Source organism: Nesoenas mayeri (assembly GCF_963082525.1).
Source record: "Nesoenas mayeri genome assembly, chromosome: 2".
NCBI lineage: Eukaryota > Metazoa > Chordata > Aves > Columbiformes > Columbidae > Nesoenas > Nesoenas mayeri.
In genome coordinates, this window is record NC_137543.1 from 133,171,758 (window position 1) to 133,191,535 (window position 19,778).

At 39.9% G+C, this 19,778-nt stretch overlaps 1 protein-coding gene across 1 annotated transcript in view; it reads left to right on the top strand.

The window, feature by feature from the left end:
* The window catches only part of CRPPA (CDP-L-ribitol pyrophosphorylase A), a gene marked incomplete at both ends in the record, with an annotated part of 115,799 nt that extends 106,646 nt beyond the window's left edge, over window positions 1-9,153 (top strand). Inside the window, one exon of the mRNA XM_080339118.1 lies at window positions 9,049-9,153. Coding sequence (XP_080195244.1) covers window positions 9,049-9,153 — 105 coding nt within the window. The remainder of the gene's footprint in view (window positions 1-9,048) is intronic.
* Window positions 9,154-19,778: the final 10,625 nt, after the last annotated feature.

Consider the following 19,778-nt stretch of genomic DNA (forward strand, 5'->3'; position numbering starts at 1 on the left):
ATTTACCATAAAATATGTCTTTTTTTGCTCTTGCTAGAAGTTCAGATGAAGAAGCGCTGTACTGTTTTCTCTGTCTCCATTAGGTAGGTTTTGTCAGATCCTACGTAATGATGTCATAGTGCTCTAAAAGTGAAGAGAAATATTCAGATACGTGATACTTCCCTGCTTGTAATTTTATAATTACATTGATGACCTCAGATCTCACTGGGTAGAAATGTCCTACTTGGTTCTTTGAAGATTTTTTCTGTTTTGACCTGCACTGTATGACACAGTTTGCTAATCAGCAAGAACCTCTGGCATTGATAGTAATTCTCCTGATCTTTAGCAGAGGTATGTCTTTTTATGTTCTGAGGACCAAGATAGTTGCGTACTTAATCTTTTACCTCTGACATTTCTTCTATTCTCCTTTCTCCTAGCTTGTTCCCCCAACACTTTTCTCCATCTTCTCCACATATACATTTTTACCTTCCTAATACTGCTGACTAGGGCTAAAACACTAATCATTGAGTGAAACTGAGCTTGAAAGCGCTGTATTTCTCACTTTATAACAGGAAAAAAACAAGCTAAACTGTGCTGAACCGTTTTTGCTCTGCTACTAGCCCCATGTGTCCAATGCATTCAATCAGGATCCATAGCGGCTCCGTCTTTGCTTGGTGCCTGGTGTACTGCGAATCTCCAAATGACTTGCAGGATTGAGGTGTTATGTTTTGCAGGCCAGCACTGTTTTACCCTTTGTTTTTTTTTTTGGTAGGTGTGGGGGTGTGTGTGTGTGTGTGGTGGTTCTGCTACATGTTCCTGGCCGCCTGCAGAACTTAATGCTGCAGCCCATTAAAGGATTTATAGACTCTCAGAGCGGAACAGGCAGCAGAGGATCCACCGCACATACACGCTGAGGGAAACACTGCAATGTGCTGCTGCTGCATGTGAGGCTTAAATCCCACTCACACATGGATTTGTCAGTGCTCTCAGACTGATCCACAGCTTTTGGAAACCAGAGGAAAGACTTGCCGCAGCTTCACTCGACTTCAGCCCAATCTCAGATTTTCAGCAGCTTGCAGTGCAGGTTGTCAGAGAAGGTAGCAGGTCTCCTGTGCCTCAGGAGCGTCTGACTTTTCCTGTATGATAGTAAGAAACTTCTTTTCCTTCCCCCTAAAAACCCTTATGGTGTGTTTTACAAGTTTGCTAGAGTGATACTTCATAGGGCCTGTAGGTAGTACAGTAACATATATTAACATGAATACATTTTGTATTATAGTCTTATTTGGTAACATACTGTATTAAGAGACCACCTCTAAGAAACCTCAAACACATAATATACTTTTGCAGATAACCACATCTGTTACGTGGCTTATTTCTGCCAGTATTTTCATACTAGTCCCAAACAGGTGGCAGAATTGGCTGCTAGCTCAAGCATGAAGTAGCTTTTTGAACAACTTAGAAGGAAAGATGGTTGACAGACGGTTGTGCTATCACTACTGGCATACTCACTCTTGCCAAGAGCTTAGATCAGATAGTGGTAAGTGCTGAATGAAAACTCTTGCTTAAGCTGCAATGATTGAATGTGCTGAAAATGCTTTTTATAACAAACTCTTTGGTCCAGGAATTTTTATTGATTATTCAGTATGATCACGCTAACAATTTTTCTTACAGGAAAACAAAAAAAAATGACTTGGAGAGGACAAGAACAAGGAAATATAAAGTCTAGTTATGCAGATGACATAGGCATTGGCACCTAGCTCATGGTTGTTCCAAACACCATTTGTCTATTTTACATCAAATGAACAAACTTTGGAGCAAAAGTTAAAACAGAGCTTTCACTTGTTCCCCAGGCATCTGGACTAGTGTCTAGGCTGGATTCATGTCATCTTTCTGTTGTGATACAGCGACTGCACATAAAATGGGAATTCCTCCACAGGAATTTTAAAGCCAATCCAAGTAAAGTGTGAGTTGTGGAGCAGATGAAGCACCTTGCACGAAGAACAGAACTGAACCCTGGTCACCTACACGCTGAAGAGCATGTGGATAATGGAGCTGGTTTAGAGCAGCTGATTTAGGGGAACTGTGTCTATTTGCTTCGTACTAGAGAAAGCAATTAATCCAATTTATGGGGTTGACTGTTTGTGGTGGTTGGGTCTTTTTGTTTTGATTTGGGATTTATTTATTTATTTATTTATTTCAAAAGAGCTGTGTTTACCTTCAGTTTTGAATCTGATAGTCTTAGGTGGAAAGATACATGAAATAGCATTAGGGATGTAATCCTTACAGACTCCAGGAGATTTAAAATACTTGTCTGATCTCAGTGTATCCACACAGTCATTTTAAATGTTGATTGCTTTCAATTTTCTTATGATGAACTATAAGAGGCATGGTTGATCAATGTACAGGAGACAGAGGTACAGTACACTATCACATATTATGCACAATTTGTCTGAGTTTGGGTTGATCATAGCACAGATGTACAACTATTTAACTGCAGGGAGTTCACTGGGATCTGTCAGAGTTCATTAACTAAGAGTTCTGTTAGACTTCATCAGCACAGTGACGATTTGGTTCTTCCAGTGCTACTCATCTCTTTTCTCAACCCTCATTGCATCTCGAGTACCTAAATTTCTATATTATTTCTATTCTGAGGAATATCCACTAAAGAAGAACTGATTGCATTTTCTTAGTTGAGAAAGGAGGCAAGGGTGTGTATACAGAGGTTCAATTATCAACCTGCTGAAGTAATTTTGAAGTCAGCCACCTAACTGAACTCAAATGCTACCTTAATTATTTATGTATTACTTGAAAGTAAACGCAAACATACTCAGAGAAATAGTTTTCTTATCTTTTAAAATGATCTGCATAGCTATCTTCTTATTGAGGTAAATTGCTGGATTGATATTATGTATGAGATGTCACTTATCAACAGAGCCTTTGGCACATGGATTCAAAAATGTGATGTGGAAGCATTTTGAGAAGAAAGGAGACTTCAGATTAATTTGTACTGTTACAGAAACGGAGGTTGCTTTAATATGTAGCTGCATGCCACTACATATCTTGAGTAGGAAAAAATGCTTTTTCGTGAATCTGCCAGAGAATTCCTCATGGTCAAATTACACCAAACCATGGCACACGATTGATTTTTAGTAGTGGAAAAAACCTCAGTTCCTCCTCAGATCACCTTTTTATAATAAAAAAAAAAAATTAAAAAAATAAAAAAAAAATTTAAGATTAAAACTTTAAAACTTCAAGTATTGTAGTTTTTGAGTGTGGATTCTGTGCTCACTTTCTTTGAGTGCAAATAAAACTCTGTCAGTATGTGACATCGGGTGATGTTTGAAGACACCTGGCATAGCCTTAGTATAAGTTGCAGCATCCCGTGGAGCTTTAAATTAACAGCAGCTCCTCTTGTACTGCCAACATAGTCTTTTGCAGTATGTTTGCCAGAACACAGACTATTTCGGCCCTTTTCTCTCCCACTGCTGCCATGCGGTATGGCTGGTGTGCCCCCAGGCCCGCCCTGTGCAAGGGAGCAGTGGACATGCTCCATCCCGCGGTTCTTCTGCTGGCTCCAGCCTGTCTCCCTGAGGTGGCAGGAGGGTGAGATACAGCACAAGTGCTGTCTGCTGCTCTGTGTCCTCCCTCCCTCCTGCTCTGTTTTGGTGGGAAAGGTGTCCATAGAGCACTTAATCCTTTTTTTAAACGATGAGTGTTTATGTGGTAGCTACATGGGATTTGTGCCTAATTCTAGGAGGAATTATTTGATTGTTCAATATATTCTTGATGTGTTTGGGTAGGGAGAGAAAGGCACAACTGTCACTTCCCAGCAACACTTATGCTACTTCTATACTGGTAATAATGCAGGCCAGGGATGGTTCTGTTGCCCCAGGGCTAAACGGCACAGCATGCCTCCTGTCCATATGGCTAAGTGCTTGTTTTCCCAAAAGAGGGTGGCCTCATTCAGACTGTCCCCTGGGAGCAGTCCCTGGCCGGTGCTGTCCCCTGAACCCTGCCCAGCCATTGTGTGGGAAACTGTTGGCTGGCAGGAGCCGGAGCTGTGCCAGGGAGCCGGCGGACAATGGCGCAGCAAGGGCAGGGGGTGTCCATCCCCGCTGCAGACAGAACCCTGTTCATGTCCCTGTTCCCTAGTTTGGCAGCATCTTTAAATCATGTTGTCAGGTTTCCCGTCACCTATATATTATAATCTGGGCTATTAATTATAATCAGTTCTATTAATTTTTAAAAACTGTATTAAATAGAAAGTCAAATAATACTACAGCAAAACAGAGTGCAAATAATGGAACACAGCTGTTTTATTCTTTTGGAGGGACACAGTAAAAGGCAGAGGTAATACCTGCAGAGGCTTTTTATTTTTATTATTTTTTAGCTAAAAAGGGTCATGTGTGTTTTTCAAGCTATGCTTAAACTGAACTAGTACCTACGTAAATTGAAATGCATGTATGTGAAGCTCCAGCTGGGGAGAAAAAAAGAAGAAAGATTGAAGCAAGGAAATGAATCGTTAGGGGAATGTCAGTAAATATTCAGATATCCTCACAGTTTCTTAAATAAATGCACATTTGCAAAGTATCAGATTGCATATTCCAAGCACAACTTTAACTCTGTCCCTGTATCCATTCCCAGTCTTATTGTGCGGACCAGAAAACCCCTGCAGTCAGTAACTCTACATCAAATAAATTCTGAATATGAGTTACAACCATCGCACAATATGGTTATGTTGGAATATTTTTACTATTTAATAACAGACAAAGTGGATATTTTATTTTGGAATCAAAGTACTGTTATGTGGATTTATGGTTTATAAGGTTGGCAGTGTTTCTGAGTACTTTATTTTCCAAAGTACATAAATATAAAGTGGTAAAAGTTTTGTTTTTAGCTTATAAATGCAGTTAATAATCTGTTCAAACAATAAAAAATATCTATTTATTAATGGCCAAGAAATGTCAGGGTTTTTTGGGTTTTCTTTTTTACAAGAGACTCATTTAAGTCAACGGGATGAAATGAATAGACAGTGAGTATCACAATGGTTTAGGGGGGGATCTGGCACATCAGTTGATCATGTGGAACTTCAGTCATTAATCCATTTACAGTCATTAGTGCCTCCGAGTCTTATTTAAAGGTCATGGTCTTTTTTAAGGATTTCGTTGATGAGGGAAAGAACTATTCATGTTTGATCCCTCCAGCACGTGCAGGGATACATGCTCACTGAGTAGCGAGCTGGAGTATGTTCTCTGCTCAGGGTTTGCAACTCTGAGCAGTGGGTGGGAGAGCTCTTGTGGGCTACACGAGCATTTGTATTGATCGTTCTGCTCTTACATCCTGTTTTTTATCGTCGTTACAGTATATGCAAACACGGCAGGCAATTAGACGTGTGAAGACCTGGTTCTGCTTGATTATTTGACTTCCTGCAACTAATAATGAGATGTTTGAAAGATTTAGTGCTATGCCATTGACTATAAAAGAGGATTGGGGGCCTGTATGTGCAATGGAGTTAGGTGTGGTAGATTAAATTTGTCCTGGCATCCTTATTGCAGCCTCCCTGTAGGCACTATCAGCTGGAATCAACACTGGTGCCAGAAGTAACACTGCAGAGTCAGAAAAATGGGTGTTTTAAGGGTATAGCCGGGGGAATCGAAGTGCTCACTTATTTGTTTAACTTTAATAAAGACCCACAAGATTCTTTCTCTTTCCTGGGTTTCTGTTGAATTCTGTCACTCAAATTCTTTTTAATATTCTTTGTAAACACTGCTGGCATCCAAATTACCTATAACTACTTAGGGAAGAGCTAAGTATCATTGTGACACATTGAAAAGATCCACTTAACGTGCACAGTAATGGCCTAAAGTGAAATTCACAGCAGGATTCAGAGAAGAAAGAATACTGTTGTGTCAGTCAGCACTATGCCTGTGCTTTAAACAATGTCTTCTCTTTCAGCTGCTAAAATTTCTTTTTCTGTTCTGTTTTTTTTGTGATAATAAGGAGTAGAAATGATCAACTAAAGTTGTAAATTATGGGTAGGCTATGACTATCAGATAGTACAATAATTTCTAGCATAAGGGCGAGTTCTGATTCTCAGAACGATACAGGATATACAATGATTTTGAAATTCCTGGAAGAGTCCAGGTTTTTTTTTTGCATTATTTACTGCCTCTTTCCAGTAAGACTGTGACTGTGAGAATAAAGCAAGTTAAAATCGGCACACACTTGACCTTTGTGGCACTGATTTCTCCTGCACTCAGAGGCTGGCTCGCAGGCCCAGGTGCTGGACACTGTTCAATGAGTAGGTGACCCTGACTTCAGACTGGGACAACGTTACCAGGAAAAATTAGTAACCCCCATGATAAATAGTTCAAAGGACTGCGCTCTTGAAAGCTTCAGTGTGTGCTTCATGATGTCACTTAACCATCAACTGTAGCTCATATAAAATTAAGAATATATTTTCTATTACATTTGTCGTTTTAAATAAGATAGTGTGTATTCACTTAAAGAATACACTTCTGGTTATTTCCAAAAGAATGACTTACAGGAACCAATCCTGTTATAATAATAATCAGATCATTAGAAGTGAAGTAGCTGTAAAACTTGCAAACGCATTTCAATTTGTGCTGCCTACTTTTTGTGTTTCTCTTTTTCAGCAAATTGCAATTCACATGGTGATTTCAGTGTGGTTTGTAAACCACTTCTGCATGCAGGTTTCTGTACACAGCACTGTGCCACATCACCTGCATTACGAATGCTACTCACAATTTTTTGCATGTCTTTCCTTCAGAACATGGAAATTAGCACTTAAGCCTTAGGTTTAGCTTTAGAAAAAGCTTTTTTCAGTCTGAAGGAATCTTGTGGTGTCATTTTCAGTCTCTCCTGTGAAAGTTAAATTTTTTTCTCTTGCTTCCTTTTATCTTCAAAAACTTAAATAATTTATTACTGCAAAGGAATGTGTACTGAATCCAGTAACCAACAGAGGATGTGGAAAGATTTATTGGGAGAAACATAAGAGCATTCCTGGCCAGGTGTATTTTTTTCTTTTTTCTTTTTTTTTTTTTTTTGTGAAATGGGGAAAAAAAATAGACACTTCTAGCCAATTTCAGACATGGCTGGAGGCCCGTTTGGAAAACACAGTGTCTGTAATTGTACAGTGCTTCTCGAGACAAACGGAACAAATAGCGATGAGGGACACGAAGAGGTTGGCACTGCTGAATATCAAGAAACGTGTTGCTAGATCTTGAAAGCGATTGCAGTGTTTGCCATCTGAGGGGTGCGTGTGCAAGTTCTGCTCCCCGTGTACGTTATACAGCCATTTATACCTGTGGGAAATGAAGGAGTGAAACCCCTTCCAAATTGGAGCGGTGGATTCTGAGTTCCTCGTTGTACCCTCAGTCCATGACAAAAGGTGCTGGAGGAGCAGGGCATCTGAACTCACTTGTGCAACCCTTGCTTCACTGAATGGGAGGTGTCACTCAGTAAACTGCAAGACACGGCTGTGGTGAACATTCTTACTCCAAGACAATTTTTTAGACCACTAATAAATAGTTTTACTACAGTTTGGAATATATAACATAAATTTGTGAGAATTGTAATCTTCTGGGAGTTTACAAACTGTAACAAACAGCTTACTTATTTGATCATTTTTAGGATAAAAATCTAGTCACATGCAAGTATCAGTTTCCAGGAACGATAAAAGAATCAGGTATAAACTAGATATTTCTAGTTCTATCAATTTACCTCTCTAGCATTTTCCTGCCATTTACATAAAGCACAAAGTTAATGAGAGCATTATAAAATATAATGCTATATTTCAGAATGTTCCAGGGATACCTTTCCCCTGACAATTTTTCCTGCAACCCAGACTTCTAAGTCTTCAGCTCCCCTCTGTACTAGTTGAACAGCTAGGTCTGCTTAGCAGCAGCCTTATTCCTAAAAAAGCACTGATTAACATGTTTTAAGTAAGTTATTGAAACCATTTCTTCTTTCTCCATTAATCCAAATGTCTCAAACATGTAATCTATAAATTATTCCTTGGTGCAGCATCTTAGGAAAGTTGTAGGGAAAAGATATTGCAGGAAGATACTTCCCGAGGCAGGAAGCTGGACCTGCATCCCCATTTACACGTGTGCAGGTCTCATGTCACAGGATCCTCATGATGAAGTTTCTGTGATCTGCCCAATAATCTGTTCCATTGTATTCCAGTCCTTATGTTAAAATACTTCCCTAACTTCTCATGTCCCAGTTTAAGTTCCCTTAAGCCTATTGCTTCCAGTTTTGTTGGCTGTGGACATGAAGAAGAGCTCTTGCTTTCTCTTTGTAGCTCCCTTTCTGTATTTGAAACTCTTCCAGATTCCCCCCAGAGTTTTGTAGACCTTTCTTTTTCTCTGTTGCTTCACAGAAATTGTTCCCGCCTATTTCTCTCTGCAGAGATGTGTCTGTCTGGCCGCACCTATTGATATTTTCCCAGTGCGCAAATGAAAATGTTACTGGTAGCAGGAGGCCAAACTTTTATAGTCAATACAATTAAGAAAACTTGGCAATTAGACAAAGGGCTCTTTCAAATGTGAGCTGGAGTGCTCAGTTAGAAGCACAAAATCAAAGTCTCATTTTATTACTTCATCCTGTGTTGGTCTCTATACTTGCCTGTCAAAACCAGACTACTTTTAATGTTATTTGATACAAAGATCAGCCTAAACTACTGAAGTCCCAGTGCTTAAATGCTGTTGTGAGTTTAAGTAGTTTGTAGACTACAGGTGGGATTCAGTAGGTGCTTAAAGTTATAGGTCTTTAACTATGCTACTCAATTAAATCTTCAATTGTGTTCCAATGTTTTCAAACCCCAAATTCTGACTACCTTTTAGATTTCAAGCATCAGTTAGGAAGCAAGTGACAGAATCAAGTGTCTGTGTTTCCTTAAAATATATTTTACAAGTTCTTCTTCTAATAAGTGCAAATGTTCTTATTTTTTTTCAACAATCATATGGTAATTGATTTTAAATGTTTACTTTTTCAACTTTTGTTAACATATTGTTTCCCCCACTCCTTTTTTTTTCCCACCCCCAGGACCATTTGCTGCTTCAGGACACAGTAAATTCTGCTGCTGCTCTTATCCTGGCATTAATAAAGGACAGAAACCCAGAGCTGGTTGGGCAGCTGTTGGTCGCATAAGACCATGAATCACGTGTAGCTTTTGGAAATGTTTCTTTTTCATCATCCATTCACCAAAGATCTTGAATCATTTTACCCTTTGATGAAAACTCTGGATTTATGACATTTGCTATTAAGATCTTTTAACAGCGTATTTTTGATACTTAAAATGTGGGTGTGATATTATGTATAAAGTATAAAATGAGATACAACTCATTCTGAGATATACTGGGTACATACTGTGAGGAATAATACTGAGACATTATTGTGAGGTACTGATTGTTTGAAAAGGTGCACAGAGGACACTAAAGCATTCAGTCTTCATACAGAATTGTCTTTAACCATATATGCGTATTGTACTCTAGGACTGAATGAATGAAATTTGATTTAAGGTAAAATCACCCTAAAGCACAGCTCTTGTTCTTTACATGAAATTATTTTAAAATGGCTGCTATACCTATTAGCGAATACAGAGTTCACGATACAGCGTAGCCTTCCTGACATCAACAGAAATGCACATTGCAAGGTGTGTTTGAAGGGTCAGGTCCCTGTCCTCCATGTAATGCAGGTGACCTTGAAACAAAGATGTTCCTGGGGGCAATGAGGTGCTAAACCCCCATTTTGTGCTTGGGCTGTGGGGAGTGCCCCAGGGCAGCACTGGTGCCAGTGCCCCTGCGCCAGCATTCCCAAGTAGCTCCAATTGCTCCTCTGAGTCCTGTGATACACATACTCTTTGTGTGTGCACCTCTGTGGGTATGCATATGCATGTACTTGCATATGTATGCATAAAGGAAGAGTTAAGGCTGAAAAAAATGTTTTGTAGCCCAATCTGTAGGTAATGGAGAAATAGGAAGATTCTGTTAGCTCATCTACAAGCATACAGTTTTTGACTCTTGCTGGTTGGCATATGTATGTATTAAATAGCAGTGAAGAGAACTGAGTGTTATGAGTTCAAATAGATGCTACATTGATATTCAAGTGTGGAATGTTGGAGCAGGAACGTAAAATGGTGAGTGGTTATTATGTGGAGTATTTCCAGGTATCACAACCACTAAGAGCAATACGAGGACAGTCCCTGAAAAAGTGTGTCCCTCCCTATGCATCAGACTCAGGAATTCCAGCTTTCCTGCAATTTGGGAAGGTGGTAGGTTAATGTCTCATGTACCTGTCATGCTTGGAACAGTGTCCTGGGGAAATAACCCCACCAGAAGTGACCAGTGAGCCCGATATTCGGTCTGTCCTGAGCAAGACCACTGTCAGTTCAGCACATATCCCTCTGAAACCAGCGTTCCTCCCCTTACTCCCACCATGTCCCACTCCCTCTGGTGCGCAAACAAAACCTAGGATAGCGTCATCCACACTCGGCCTCTTCCCCTTCCTCTTCCCCTTCACCTGATTATCTATATCTCTGTTTTAAATCTCTGCGAGAAGCTGGTGTTGATCCCAACCTTCCTTCATTACACGATAAAATAAAGAGTTGTTTGCTGGCTGTTCTGTTTCCAAAGTGCACATTTTCTTTCACAAAGAAATCACCCTAAGACAACTAACAAAGTTCTCGTGCATTGTCTGCTTTCTTCTTTGCTTTTCTGTCCTCTCTGCTTTGATTAATAATTTGTCCTTTTCTGACATTGTACAACACAAGCATTCATATTAGCTCTGTGTATGGCTATACAATAGGCATATTTTATTAATATAAATATTCATGCATGTTCATATGCAGACTATGCAAATAAATGAGGAACTAAAGAATTTATTATTGGTATTCATAATTTAACAGGACAGCTTTCACAAATAAGTTTTCTGAATTTGCTTTTACATTAATGAATTTGATGAAGGAATTCATCTCACAGACTTTTAAAAGACATGATGAAAGATGTCTCTTTCACTGTATTTTGTGATTCTTCTTTGCTCGAAGACTAATATACAATCACAGAATCACAGAATCTGTGTTGTATTTTCCCTACATAATAATATAGAAGTGAATTCAGAAAGTCCTTTCTGTTCTTCATCCACTCTAACTTATACGTTGTGATACTTCCTTAGCATTGGATTGTGTTTAATTGTCACTTGCTTAAACAGAACCTTTTACTTTTTAGGGTTGTTTTACTCACCTCGTTCTCTTAAAAGGATTTAAATCCTTTTTAAAATGTTACTGCAATGAACTGCTGTAATAAAAAAATATATTGTGGTTGTTTATGAACTTATTTTGAAAAGAGAACAGAAAATGCACAAAAATTGTGTTCAGGTCATCAGACATACTTGGTACTAATCTTAAATGGAATATGATAAGCTTTATTAATATACTGTTAATCTTTGCATTGTGGATTTTTTTTACCATTAACATTCTCTTTAAATAATCTATAAACACTGAAAAATACACCAACAGTACTACTAAAACTGATCATGAAATATTAGAACTGCAGTAAAAAAAAAAATAATCAAAAACTGGACTGTGATTAATGCTGTTGTGTATACAAACCAAATTTAAATGTTCTTTTGGATGACTGTCAATACTTACAATGGGAATAAAGATATAAAATGAAATTAAGAAACTTGTTGATTGGTTTTTGTCTGTGCATAGCATCTCACAAATACCTATATACATGAGAAACTTGGCAGCCTTTTGTACACACATGCTGTTAGGAATTTATCTAGTGCATCAGTCACCACCCATATTGCTTTGAACATTTGGACAGAGATAACAGAGTAAATAAAGGCTCAGACTCTGCCAGCCTTGCTTACCTTACTCCTCAAGCACTCTAATTAGTATTCCTTGGGTAGCGTTCATCGGAAGAGAGAATACAGAATATAGCTTTTCATAACTGAAAAGTTGAGTGAATTAGATTTCTATGTTGCAAACTCAATTCATGCGAAATCTGAAAATGAACTTACTTCATTCAACTTAGATCAGTTGGCAGAATTGCTAGTTACAGTCCTTTTTTCTTTAGCTTTCCAGGCTACCTAACTTGAAAAGGATGGTTTGATGGTCCTCTAAAAAGATAGAAGACAATGGAATTAAAAACAAAAACCCCCAAACCAAACCAGAAAGCAAAGGGAAACAAAGTGAGATGTGACCTTATTGTAACCAGTGGCACAACTCTAGTTGACTTTAAAATATCACCAGGAAGCTTTTTGCTTATGTCGATAACTAATGTAGGCAGCAGAACAAAAAATGGGTCTGGATGCCTTGAAGCTTTTGGTGCACTCAGATTTGTGTTTCAGTGTGACACCAGAGCCTCATCATCCCCGCAATCTGTTCTAGGTGCCATCCAAACAGACACGTAAGGTTCCCAGTTAATGCTTTAGCCCTTTCCAATAATACAGCAACTTCTCCTGTCTGTAGGTCACTCCAGCAGAGAAGGGTCATAGTTGGTTTGCTCTGTTATCCCTGTGTCAGACACTTGCTGCTGTTCACTGCTCTGTGTTCAGGCTTTATTTCTGAAGAAAAGCACATTTACAGATAAGCAAAAGCTTTTTTATCTCAGATCTCCTTCCTCTTCATCTGTAACTTTGATCTGAAAAATTTTAGTTCATCTTATCAAGCATCCAACAAGGTGTGCAGATGATGCATCCTTCCTTTTGTCCCTCTTGAGGAAGGTTTTGGGGTTCAGGCTCATGTTAACAATGTTCCCACAGGAGCCAGAGTTCTGGGTGAGAGCTACCTTTGACCTGGCCAAGTGTGACTGGGCCATAGAAATGGCTGGTAGCAGTAAAAACTCTGTGTTATGGGATGAATTGCGTCCTTCAGAGTATTAGTAGTGCCTCGACCTTGACCTAATTTCTGATTAGTCTCTCTGGTCCATATGATAGATGTGCTAGTCCTATTCCTATCTGCCTGGAAAAAAAAAAAGTATTTAGTTATTAGATTGGTTAATCCAGATGCACAGTTTACTAGATGGTAGATTTTTCTCTTTGCGTAGGTAGTGAAAGAATAGTATTCAGAGGAATTTCCTCTTGTTTGTTTCAAAGATCACTTACTAAAACCACAACTAATTCTCACTGAAGCAGGGAGAGCTGCTGCGACTTGTAAAAAGAATATCTTTAAGGGCTCTCATTAGGAAAATCTGTTATGAAATATTAAGATATAAAAATATATCTTATCTATATCTTATCTACAATTGTGATACAAAAAGTTCAATGATAACTACATTATTTAAAGCCAATCTTGAAGAGCTGAATTCTGAGAAACTAAGAAACTGCTTTCATTATTCCCTCCCAACTCAATCAATCCAATCTTTTGCACCTGGTTTCAAATAATTTGTAATGGCAACCAGTTTGATGACTAATTCCCTGCTCTGGGTGCCTCCAGTAACATACCAAGGCAAAGTATCAAAAGGGGTTCAAATCTGTGTGCCTCCAGTGCCCGCCCTTTCAGTGTTGGACTGGTAAGTTTTTATGATGTCTGTCCCCCTTGGCCCATTCCTCAGGCCGGTTGTTTACCACAACTCAGTTTGTCTTGTGCTTCTGGAGAGCACCAAGGGAAAGAAGCAGGCACTGCCACTGTATTTTTCCCCGTGTAAGTTGATTTTGATTGACAGGGCTGTAAAGCACTTGTGGGACATACATTTTCCTGGGTTATTTCTTCCAGGAATGCTCAGTTAGTTTTGAGATCTGAAAAACACTATTTCAGTGCCTGTGCTGAGCAAACAGCACCAACTGTGAAAATACATTTGTATATACTCAGCTTGCATACACCAACCTGGGGATCAAAGTGGCATTCCTTAATATATTTATTCCCAGGGTAATTTAAGTTTGCTTTTCAATCTTTAGACTGAAATGGATCTTGTCCTTCATGCTGCCCGTATTCCTGTCACAGAAACGTAAGTTATAATTCACTTAGAATGCCACAACACTGAATTATAACACAGTTACAGAGATAAATGAGAGGGCAAGAAACTTGGGCAAGGAAAAAGTGATGTGAATTTAAATAGGATAGAGAAGCAGGCAGGCAAGAGAGAATATACCAAGCTCCTCTAGACAGCAAAATCTGCAGGGCAGACCTCTTCAATGGCACAACAGGCTGAAGGCTGCAGGCAGGAAAGCCTTCCAGGCTCAGTAGCGCCTGAGATGGCAGCTGGATTAAGGCGTCTCCCTGTTCAGTGGCCTTTTTAGATAGTTGCCTCCCTTAGATAGTTATTTGTTGCTACTTCTGCATCTCTTTCATTACTCTGCCTCCTTCCCCTTTTTTCCTCGCCTCAGACTGCCCCGTCACTTCAAATTTCATCTTTCCTTTCTGTTTCAGCCATTCCTGTCTTTTCCCATTCTTTCCCCTACTTCTGTTACTTGTTCTTTCTCTCCCTATTTGTCCCTCTCTTTCCATTCTTCCCAGCCCACTATCGTTGAAGGAGACAATCTCCCCCCACCCCAACCCTCCCTTCCCCTGCAAGCCAGGCCATGGTCTGGCATCAGAAACCCTTCCTCACTCCTGGATCCACAACTGAGGCATTTGGGCTTTGGCACCTCAGCGCTGCTCACAGCTGGGACTGAGAACAGATGTCACTTCCGCTGCCAGCTGCAGGCAAACGAGCAGCAGCTGCCCAAGGGAGGGACCTCCTGCATGGCAGCTGCTGGGCTGACGCTGAACCCTGCCTGTGAGCTGGAGTTGAGCTGCAAGCAGAGCTGGCCCACTGAAGGGGAAATGATCTGCCCCAAGGTCACCCCCTGCCCCCCTTCAGTAGCCAAACTCGGGTTTGTAAAGTCAACACCTAGTCAAGGAGCCAGAGTTGCAAATCTATCAGTGTCTCAGCAGCAACAAAGGGTGGAAGACAAGAAAAGAAGCCAAATCCAGGTACAGCTTGCAGTCTTGGTGACTGGAAAAAGTGTGTTTTCACTTACAAAACAGTGGCTTTGCCAGGAGTTGCTCAGAGACAAAACCCAAGGAACCCCACGATGCTGTGTGAAGCAGTTCCTCTCCACAGCAGAGACACAGCCTGATTGAAACCCCATTGAAATCAATGGGACTGAAAGTTCCTTGCAGTGCACTCAAGAATGTTTGGCATCTCCTCCCTCCAGCCATCTTCAGCTAACTCACACATAACCATGCTGGGGGTTTATTATTATTATTTTTATTGTGCTGCAGTTTTATATGTGTATTTATGCTGTGCTCAACTCCCTTGCTATTTGGTTGGGGAACATTATGGTCTTAATTAATGCCAAGTATGTTTTTGGAATTCTGGAGTTCTCCAGCTTAAGCATCCACAGTCCTATTGTATGGAGGGGCAATAGGGGCACTTCTAAAGGGCAATTCAGAATCTAAAATCTCTCTTTGAAGACTCATTCTGAATCCAGTGACAGCACAGGAAGCCTAAAGTGATGATTTTGTGCTTTGTTTAAGCTAGTGTTTAAGTAGCTTGGCCTCTTCTAGACACTGTGTTTGTCCCTCTCTCCTGTACACTACTACTGAGAGTTGTGCTGCTGTGTAGCAAGTCAGCTGGGGAAGCTGAAAACCAAACTGTTATCAGGCTGGAAGCTAAAACAGTGAGAAGTGATTGGCTTCCACCAGAGACACCAGGTGGGATGACTTTTGGGGAGGAGGTACGTCATGATGACTGTTGTGAAGGGATGTGCTGGGGGTATGTAGGGCTGCAGCAATACAGGTATAGACCAGCCTAAATTGCCACTTAACTGCACCCTTGAGGCACTAGTTTTTCAACTTTTCAGTCTTGGGTCCTGCCTATGTTGAGGGTGAGGTGAATATTTGTTATACGTAGGTGAAGCAGGGGAGGGTCAGACACAGTATGTGGCTCCCCTGTTTGGCTGTCAAGTGCAGGCTTTGTAAGCAGTGAAGTAAGCCCCGGTTGTATGTTGTGACATGCAAACCTTTCTGAAAAGGATACACCTGAAAATGCTCAGAGGTGAACTGCATTCCAGACTGGTAGGTCAGGATAAGGAAAGGAAGGAAGGAAACGAGATGTCTCTCACCCCTTCTGGGAGTGGCTGCTAGCAGGGGATCAAAGAAATACTCTTATGATGGATATTTCAAGAAAACCTGCAAAAATGCCTTGAGTGCACAGCACAAAAGGCATATTACTATATTACTTCTCCTTGGTTGTAGTGGTGGTTAGTTGGGGTGTTTTTTGTTTGGTTGGTTTCATTTTCAGTTCTTTTAAAGCAATTGGCTTCACTGACTTGGGTATATAATCCTGCTTTCCATTGTGCACCTTTGTGTAGGCAGCTCCACAGAAATCAAAGGTACAGTGTTCATCCGAAGTTTTGCAACTGCAGAGCATGGTTACTTACAGTGTAAGAGCAGCGTTACAGTGGCAACAATGCACCCTCTGGTGGTGTCCATCAATATTTTATCAAAAATCTTCCCTAACTGAAGACGAACAGTGCCTATAGTAGAGGAAGAGCCAGTATTTTCCTCTCCACCTTCCCTGTTTCCCAGTAGTGACAGCCTGGGGTACTGAGACAGGATGAAAAAATACTGAGCATGATGGGTTCAACAGCCCCACACCAGCCCTGACGACTGCAAAGTGAATAACAAAGATGCGAGTATCTTAAAGAGGAGGCTGGGAAAGATGCTTAGCATGGGGGTTAATGGAAAAATGGGGATTCACGCAAGTCAGGTTGTGTGGGTGGAGGGTGGCAAAGCGTTTGTTATCGGCTAGGACTGCTCCTGCCAACACGTACCTGCCTCAGGCTGGATTCTTGGTAGCGGTTTCTGCAGACCTTTTTCATTCCTCTGGAAACACACCCAGAGTAAGATCTGTTTCAGATTTCCGGAAGACCTTAAAATACAGCCCAAATGGGCAAGTTCCAGAAAATTCTGTGCTCTAATTACAAATCTTCAACTGCTTTTTTTTTTTCAATGATAATTTATACTTCAGTGAAAATATCAATGCGTTTTTTTTTTAATCCGAAGCCCAATTTGGTGAAAGCCTTGTAAGCATGTGGATAGTGTTAGAAAATAGCTGCATTGCACTGTGCTGGATGTGGTCAGTGGCTCTAGTGGGCATTAATGAATGGCTGGGGGTTTTCAAAGTGGCTTTAAGTGAGTAACAGGTAAACATCAGCTCATCCTATATTAGCAGTTATGTATGAAAAACAAACAAACAATAAAAATAAAGTGATTTTGAATGTAAAGTAAAATGGGAAATAAAATTTCAGTGAGAAGTGACATGCATTACATTTAGCAAGAATGACAGAATGATTTCTAGTCCATGTTTATAATTAAGAAATATCCTCTAGAATTAATCTGATAATTTATGTTATTTAGGTTTGTATTTTTCCCCAATAAATCAATCAGATGGCTCATTAGACGATGTTTCAGGACTAAAATGTGATGTTATATATAGTCAGTGTGGAAGAAATCAAACTCTTAGAAAATTACATTGCAAATAATGAGCCTTGGAAGTAAAACACGGTGCTGTTCAGTAGCTCTTTCCTGCCCTCTGCAGTTAAAATGTTGGTTTGTGTCTGTGCACTCAAATTGTGTTTTTCCTGGTTATGGAATATAGTACCTCAGGTTAATGAAAAACTGTAGAGCAGCAAATACTGTTGGAAGCTTTTTGGGGTTGCCTGTGGGCTAGGCTGTGGCTTTTATTACTCGCATCTAGCAAGTATTATGGTAAATCAGATGATCCTGTGATTTCACAGTGGTACCACTTATAGCAAGAGTTGAGAGCCCAGAAGCTGAGATATTTGCAGGTGCACACGGTTTCACTATATGCATGCAACCACCTCCACACAGGTTTGGATTTTCTTGCATTTTTTGCTATCAAGTAGAAATTATGTACAGATGACCCGATGAACTACTTTAAAACAACAGTGAGTTTCATAATTACAGGTAACTTTTTTTTTTTTTTAATCCCTTTCAGAGAATGCTTATCCCATTTATGCACAGAAACATATGAAATGATTCACCCTACTCAGTTACAAAAACAGGTGAGAAAAAGTGTCTTACTTCAGTTGATTGTATCTCGATTCTATTCAGCTAATTTCAAATAGATGTCTAGCTTTTGGACATGTAAAATTCTATATAGGGGATCATAGTCCTGTGTACATTTTGAGATAAATGTGCAGGGGTGTATAAAAAATTTAATTGGATGACACAAAAAATAGTAACTCAAATGAAAATAAAGGCTGTAAATAGCTTTCTTGTAGGTCCTACTCTGGCAAAGCATTTTAGCATATATGTAAAAAAGCAGGTGATATTCATTATCCACTGAGATGACTCATGTGCACAAAAATAAAAGTTATATTGGAAGGCAGTTTGAGAAATATGTTCCTCCTTATTTCTACAGTGCCAGAGAAGGTCAGTACTGAAGAAAAGCATTCTTGGGAAGGAAATAACAAGTATGATATAACTAAGCCAAAGAATTAATAACAATAATACCAGCAGTAATAATAATCATCATAGTAAAAATAATTAGAGCAAGCAAAAAAGTCAGCAGTGCTGAGGGGGTGATCTGCTGTTTAAAACATCAAAGATGTGTTATTTTGCCTACCAATGATAATTTTGAAGAGTGGCTGCTGGTTACCGTTTCTGGCAGGTACTTCTAGCATGGACTAGAACAGGTTACTCCTTGCCTATGCCCTCAGGTTCGCTGCATATATATGTGTAAGTGGAACGAAAACACCTCATGTTAGCTCCTTGGGCCTACGGCTGTAACTGTCATATATGTTCATTGGTAAGTACAGCACCTGAAGTCAGATGCTGCTTTCATGAATGTATCTTCTGAAGTAACTAACACACCACTGTAACTTGAATGCATTATTTGGGGTTTCTGATCTTGACTGAGACACAGTGCATCTGCCCCAAGGAAATCATAGCCTAAATAAACAACAAAAGGAGTGAGGCCAGATACAGGCATCTCAAAAAGACTGGAAAAAGTCAAGAAAACAGTAACTTCAGGAAAGACAAGGTACCAGGATAGTGAGTGAGGCCAGTGCTAGGTTGCAGAGATCCTTTAGGTCCCTACTATATCTCACTGCTCTGTTTTCTCCCAGTTAAAGAACAAAGCATGTATTGTGTACGTGGTCCCAGGTTTAAAGTACAGACTGGAGAGTGAGGAGAGCTGGGCCCTAGTCCTGCTCAGGGAGAGATGAGCACCAGCAGGTTAGTAAACATCTCTATGCTTTAACGTCTCTCTCTCTCTCTCTCTCTCTGTGGTACATGAATAATGGCTACTTCACAGTAGTGTTTGTTATAGTGGTTGTATTCATATTTATGAAGTCCTTTATAAATTGAAAACTGTAAAAGCTTAAAAGTGCTGTCTTGTAAAATTTACTACTTCTGAGACAATAGTTTAGTGCTGAAAACAACTCCGTGTATCAGGGAACCCTTGATTAACCGGTTGAATCATGGAAATCTCTTTCACTGCATTCATTTTTCAGTGGCTCTAGAGATAACAGGTGGTATTACTCATGTACCTGAAATATAGGCAAGGACTGCAGAATTTATCAGTGTATTAAAATTATCCAGCCATGTTTCTCATTTGACTGATTTGATGTTGTGCAATAGATATATGAATGCTCATTCCTAATTATGTTCCGCATCAGCAACGTGAACTGAGCTGAAATCTCTCTTGGACAGACCTGGGACTGTCACTTACACTGATGACTACACTGTTAAGAACTGGGGTTTCTTCAAAGCATTTAAAAGAGGAAACCAGACTTCCAGCTTGTGTGTTCAGTGTGAGGGG